Consider the following 6,947-nt stretch of genomic DNA (forward strand, 5'->3'; position numbering starts at 1 on the left):
AGCATGACATAGTAGATTGTATTTTGAGATATATGATGCAATGACTGAGAAATGATTGATGAATATGAATGATTAGTAAGATTGATAAATAATAATAAAGATGTATGTATATAATTTCCATTGGGTCAGCCGAAATAGCAACTCCTAGGAAATTAAATACTCAAGAGAAATAACCCTAAGAAGGTCTCTCTTGAAAGTAAATAATGAGTACGTACTTCCTTTGGAGCTAGCTGAAAGAGGACCTCCTTATGGTAGATACCTAATAGAAATAATCTTAAGAGGATCTCTCTTGCATGTCCCACAGATGAAAAAAAGATGTATAAAATGCTATGTTCTGTTATTAATCCTATACAGTAAGTATAATAACCCTGATTTGTAATATGTCTAATGGTATAGAATTAACTATTTAATCATATATAGTTCAGATTAATTAAGTGAGAGGCTTAATACAAAGGATTGGATTAAATACTAACAAAACACATTATAGATAAAATAAGTGAGAATATTTAGTTCAATCAATGTTAAGTGGTATTTGTGATTAAAGATTTAATCATGCATTATTGAGTTTAATTACGTAAAAAGCTTAATTAAAAGAATTAAAGTCACTTTTGGAGTAAAAAGTGTCGTTAATGGATTTTTTTTTTGCTAAAAATGTGTGTAGGAAAAATTACCTGGAACCTAAAAGTAAGTTGGGAAATATTACTGTAAAAATATTCCGAGCCTATGTGACCAGTTTAGAATATAGTTAAGCTAACAAGGTAGTTAAGTTTTTATCCAGTTGAAGGTTACCTACCTAAAGTTAAGTGTTATAACTTAGAAATCCCTCACAATTTTGTTCATCTCCTTCATGACTCTCTTTCTATCTACCTGAACCCCCATTGTCAAAGAGCTTGGAATTGCAACTCCTTCATTTCTCAACGAAAACAAATGGTCCTTGATGCAAAGTTGCTTAGAATCTTTGTGTGAGTAAAACCTATAATCCATTTCTCGCAAAAAAAACCCTTCTGTTAAGAGAAAAATGGAAGGAAAAGTGGTGACCCTTTAATGATTGGGTGTCTTGATGTATTGTTGGATCTCATTGGAAGTTTGAAATCCATTCCCTAAGTGATTCCAAGACTAGCCATGGTAAGAAATCCTTGTTAGGAATGTGGCTTCCATACTCAAGGGAGATGAATTGAGTATTATAAGATTTTCGCAAAAGCCCCCTTCTAGTTTCTAAATAATAATTTCAAGCAAACTTTGATATGTGAAAAGCTAATCAATACATTCAAACAATCCATAATATATAATATATCACAATTATAGAACTTATTCTAGCACATACAAGATATCAAAGAAGCAATTAAAGTGCTAGAAATTAAGAGTTTAGAGTTTAGATTGCAAACACAATATATCCTGGTTCGGTCACCACCACTTGTGACCTACGTCCAGACTGACGCCGCTCGATCAACTCTTTCACTAATGGTCAAGCTTCACGGGTGTTTGACAAACCTTTACAATCTTCCAAGACTTTGGGTTTTTGGATACCTTACAATCTCCAAGTTTATGGATACTTGACAACCTTACAATTCACTCTAAATTTACTTAGGTATTTGGCTACCTCTCAAACAATCGGTCTCACAACCCTTTCAACTCAAGAATACAAGGAGAGAAATATTTGGAAATGAATATATATTCTCAAAGTGTGGATATACAACTTGAAGCACTATGGGTATATAGATTTTCAAGATATTGTGGAACCAATGCACTCCATGAATAGAATATAAAGGTTCAACGATTTCGATGATAACAAACAAGCATGGAAAGAAAGCTTCAAGGAGCAACCATCAAAAAGAAGTCTAAACAAGATCAAGACTCAAGCTTCAAGAGACGTCACTAAGTCCAAACTCAAAGTAATATACTGTAGGACTTAGGATTATTTGTAAATTGATTCTTTACAAGAATGAAGCTCAAAGTTTTTTTTTAAATACATGCATTAAATCATCGTTTGACATTCAAATACATTCTTAATATGAAAACATACTTTTCAATGTTCATAAAATGTTCAAACAATATTTGAAAATGATGTGAATCAAGAGAAAACCATTTTAGGACGAAAACCAACCTTTAAACAGGTTGGTAATCGATTACCAAACAATGGTAATCGATTACCCTTCATGGTAATCGATTACCCACTCAATGGTAATCGATTACCTACTGTACAGAGACAAAAATAACGGCTATAAAACGGCTAGTTTGCGAAAATAAGTAGGAAAAAGGCCATGGGGGCCCTCTATAAATAAAGACTACTGTTCCCATTGATGGGACACACTTATTGATCATCATTACTCATTAATTCTCATCCTATTTGCCTTATTCTTGTCTTCTTGATCATAAATCCTATTTGAGCTTTATTCTTGTGAGAGTGTCATATACCATTGTTCTTCAACTTGTGTTATTTGTACTTTAAGAGTACTTAGCCATTATTAAATACCTTCCTTGATTACTTGAGTAGCTAGGGGAGTGAACCCTACACACTTGAAAGGTCACCAAATTCCTAAGAAAATTTGGAGTGAAAAAGTTTAAGGCATCAAGAGCCCGAAGTCTTGAAAAGTTGTAGTGGTTTGTCAAGCACCCTCAAGCTTGATAGTTAGTGAAAAGAATTGATCGAGTGGCTTCAGTCTGGACGTAGGTCACGGTGGTGGTGACCGAACCAGGATACATCTAGTTTGCAATTTCTCTAACCTTAATCTTTTTTTTAAGTATTAAAATTGCGTCTTAGATTGTCTTTATATATTCACTTGCTTACTTTGTTCATCACTACACTTGCTTTTACTATTAGACACTTCTTTATTAAATCACTTTATTGAAGAAATAGTCTGTAAAACATCAAAGGAGGTACTTTGCGAAAAGATTTTGTAAAACTCAATTCACCCCCTCTCTTGAGTATTGAAGCCACCTGTCCAACAAGTGGTATCAGAGCTTGAACTCTTGTATAAAGAGCTTAACCGCTTCAAGAGAAGGGATGACTTCTTTGAACCATGATATGCCCCTTGAGGGATCATCTAGTACTAGACCTCCATTTTTTAATGGTGTCGATTATTCTTATTGGAAGAGTCGGATGAAAATATTTCTTCAATCTAATGATTTAAGAGTATGGAGTGTAGTTGAAAAAGGATACACACCACCTACTATAAAAAATGAGAAGGATGAAGATATTCCTAAAGATATAGATAATTACACTGAAGATGAAATTAGGAAAGGAAATTGGAATGCTAGAGCTCAAAACTTGATCACAAATGCCTTAGGTCGTGATGAATACTTTCGTGTTTCAAATTGTAAGAATGCTAAGGAAATGTGGGATATTCTTCAAATAATCCATGAAGGAACGAGTGATGTTAAATTTACAAAATTAAATGCACTCACTAGAGAATTAGAAATGTTTGAAATTCATGAGAATGAAAGTATTCAAAGTATGCAAAAAAGATTCACACACCTTGTCACTCATCTAAGTGCTTTAGATAAATCTTTTACTAACCTTGAGTTAATTGCTAAGGTGATGAGAAGTGTGCACAATAGGGAATGGCAACCCAAGTTGACGGCTATTACAGAATCAAAAGATTTGAAAACCATGGACCTTGCAACCTTGTTTGGCAAGCTCCAAGAGTATGAAATGGAGCTAACTAGAATAACCTTGAAGGAACAAGCCATCAAGAAAAGCAAGGGAATTGCCTTGAAAGCCTCAACACCAAGCAAAGAGAAAGATGAGGAAAAAGAAGATGGAGATTCCGAAAATGGTCTTGACGAAGATGAGATGAGTCTTTTCGTAAAGAAGTATGGAAAATTCTTTAAGAAAATTTTTCAAAGAAATCCGCATTTCCTCCTAGAAGAAGATCTAAAGATGAAGGATCCTCACAACTTACCATCACTTGCTTTGAATGTGGAAAAACCGGTCACTACAAATCGGATTGTCCAAATATTCAAAAGAAAGACAAATATGAAAAGAAGCAAGGCAAGGATAGAAGGAACTTCAAGAAGGCTTATCTTGCTTGGGATGATGAATCTAGTTCTTCCGATGATGACTCCAAGGAAGAAGCAAATCTATGCTTCATTCAAGATGGAAGACCACCGGAGAAATCAAGCAAAGGAACTCAACATGTATGTCTAATGGCAAATGAGGACAAAAATGAATCCGAAACCGAGGTAAACTCATCTTGCTCTACTCTTTCCCCTTCATATGATGAGTTGTCTGACATGTTTGAAGAAATGCATAATGAAACACTAATACATGTTAAAGCTCTTAGAGCATCAAGAAAGACTATTAGTTCTTTGAAAAAACAAATTGCATCTTTAGAAAAGGAAGTAAAGGAGTTGAAGGATGAAAATGAAACTCTCAAATTACTTGATGCTAGCATTGGTTGTATTAAATGCCTATCTTCAAATGATCATGCATCTCCATCATCATGTACTTCATGCAAAGATCTAAACAATGAAATTGATGATTTAAATGAAATTCTAAGCAAATTCACATGTGGAAGAGACAACTTAAATGTGTTGCTTGGTAAACAAAGATGCATGTTCAACAAATCCGGTTTAGGCTTTGACACTAACACACAAGAAAAATCATATAAAAACTTTTTCATTTCACCATCCTACATGACAAGTAGCCCATTCATTAAATGTTTTCATTGTGGTGGAAAAGGTCATAGTGCATCCACTTGTAAAGTTAGAAAGAATGGTATTATTGGGTAAAAGAAAGTGTGGGTTCCTAAGGGAACTAAGCCCAAGACTAACACACAAGGACCCAACATGATGTGGGTACCAAAGATTAAATCTTGACTTTGTGATGTAGGTTTGTTTGAAGGCTAAAAGCTCCAAGTGGTACTTGGATAGTGGTTGCTCAAGTCACATGACGGGAGATGTAACTAAGTTCCAATCACTCACTAAGAAAGAACATGGACATGTTTCCTATGGAGATAACAACAAAGGAAAGATTCTTGGTATTGGAAAAGTTGGTAATTCCTCCTCCGTTTCTATAGAAAATGTTTTACTTATTGAGGGTCTCAGACATAACTTGCTTAGTATTAGTCAATTATGTGATAAACATTATAAAATTATTTTTGACTCAACCTCTTGTAAAATTGAGAGTCTAATTGATGGGCAAGTTAAGTTTCTTGGTCATAGTGTGGATAACATTTATATGATAGACTTAGATGGTATCCCTTCAAATGACGATAAATGTTTTATTAGTAAGGAAGATGACTCTTGGTTATGGCATAGAAGAATAGCACACATTGGCATGGTCAATTAAGCAAATTGATATCCTTAGACTTAGTAATTGGGTTACCAAAGCTCAAATTTGAAAAAGATAAAGTTTGTGATGCTTGTCAAATGGGAAAACAAGTAAAGGCTTCTTTTAAATCAAAAAATATTGTTTCTACCACAAAACCTTTACAACTTTTACATATGGATCTTTTTGGACCAACTAGAACCATGAGCTTTGGTGGCAATTACTATGCCTTGGTCATTGTGGATGATTATTCTCGCTATACTTGGACTTTATTTCTTACATATAAAAGCAATGCTTTTAAATCATTCAATAGACTAGCCAAGCTTATTCAAAAGGAACTATCTTCAAATATTATTTCAATTAGAACCGATCATGGTGGAGAATTTGAAAATCAAGAATTTTGAAATGTTTTGTGAAGAAAATGGTATTGAACATAATTTTTCCGCTCCTAGGACTCCACAACAAAATGGAGTTGTAGAAAAGAAAAATCGTGTATTGGAAGAACTTGCTAGAACGATGTTAAATGAAAATAATCTTCCAAAATATTTTTGGGCGGAAGCCGTTGGCACCGCGTGTTATGTTATGAACCGTGCTTTAATTAGACCTATTTTGAAGAAAACTTCCTATGAACTTTACAGAGGAAGAAAACCCAATATTTCATATTTTCATGTCTTTGGTTGCAAATGTTTTGTTTTAAATAATGGAAAAGAAAACCTTGGCAAATTTGACTCTAAAGCCGATGAAGGGATATTTCTAGGATATTCACTTACAAGTAGAGCCTATAGGATCTATAACAAAAGAACAATGGTCATTGAAGAGTCTATTCATGTTGTATTTAATGAGACTAACAATGCCTTGCCTAGAAAGGAACCTTGTGATGATGAGGTTATAGAAAGCATGGAAAACATAAACTTGAATGACAAAGAGGAAAGTGAAAGGTAAAAAGAAAAGGAAGCAAAAAATGAAGAAACACCAAGTCAACAAATCAATGATGGAAACAATCTACCACAAGATTGGAGAATAGCTAGAGGACACCCCATTGATACGATAATTGGTGATATATCCAAAGGGGTAACTACTAGAAACTCGATTAGAAATATTTGTAATCACTTAGCATTTGTTTCTCAAATTGAACCTAAGACCATAAATGAAGCAATTATTGATGAACATTGGTTCTTGGCAATGCAAGAAGAACTAAATCAATTTGAAAGAAATCAAGTTTGAGAACTTGTGCCAAAACCAAATGATTATCCAATAATTGGAGCTAGACTTGTTGCTAAAGGATATAATCAAGAGGAAGGTATTGATTATGATGAAACTTATGCTCCCGTTGCTAGATTAGAAGCTATTAGATTACTACTCGCATTTGCATGTATAATGGATTTTAAACTCTTTCAAATGGATGTCAAAAGTGCCTTTTTAAATGGTTATATTCAAGAAGAAGTATATGTTGATCAACCTTCCGGTTTTGAAGATCTTGATTTACCTAACCATGTCTTTAAACTCAAAAAGGCCTTATATGGTTTAAAGCAAGCTCCAAGAGCATGGTATGAAAGATTAAGCAAATTTCTTTTAGAAAAAGGTTTTTCAAGAGGAAAAGTGGACACAACTCTTTTTATAAAGAAGAAAGATGATCATCTATTATTTGCACAAATTTATGTTTATGATATTATCTTTG

At 33.7% G+C, this 6,947-nt stretch overlaps 1 protein-coding gene across 1 annotated transcript; it reads left to right on the top strand.

The window, feature by feature from the left end:
• Positions 1-3,610: 3,610 nt before the first annotated feature.
• On the top strand, positions 3,611-6,207 carry LOC133303194 (uncharacterized; the record flags this gene model as incomplete). The annotated part of the gene is made up of 5 exons (XM_061503071.1): positions 3,611-3,813; positions 3,867-4,540; positions 4,647-4,717; positions 4,832-5,060; positions 5,979-6,207. Coding segments are annotated over exons 1-5 (1,406 nt in total), but the record flags the coding sequence as incomplete, so codon positions are not given.
• Positions 6,208-6,947: the final 740 nt, after the last annotated feature.

This window comes from Gastrolobium bilobum, unplaced genomic scaffold (genome assembly GCF_033153095.1).
Source record: "Gastrolobium bilobum isolate Gb01-03AN ecotype WA unplaced genomic scaffold, APGP_CSIRO_Gbil_v1 utg2492, whole genome shotgun sequence".
Taxonomy (NCBI): Eukaryota; Viridiplantae; Streptophyta; class Magnoliopsida; order Fabales; family Fabaceae; genus Gastrolobium; species Gastrolobium bilobum.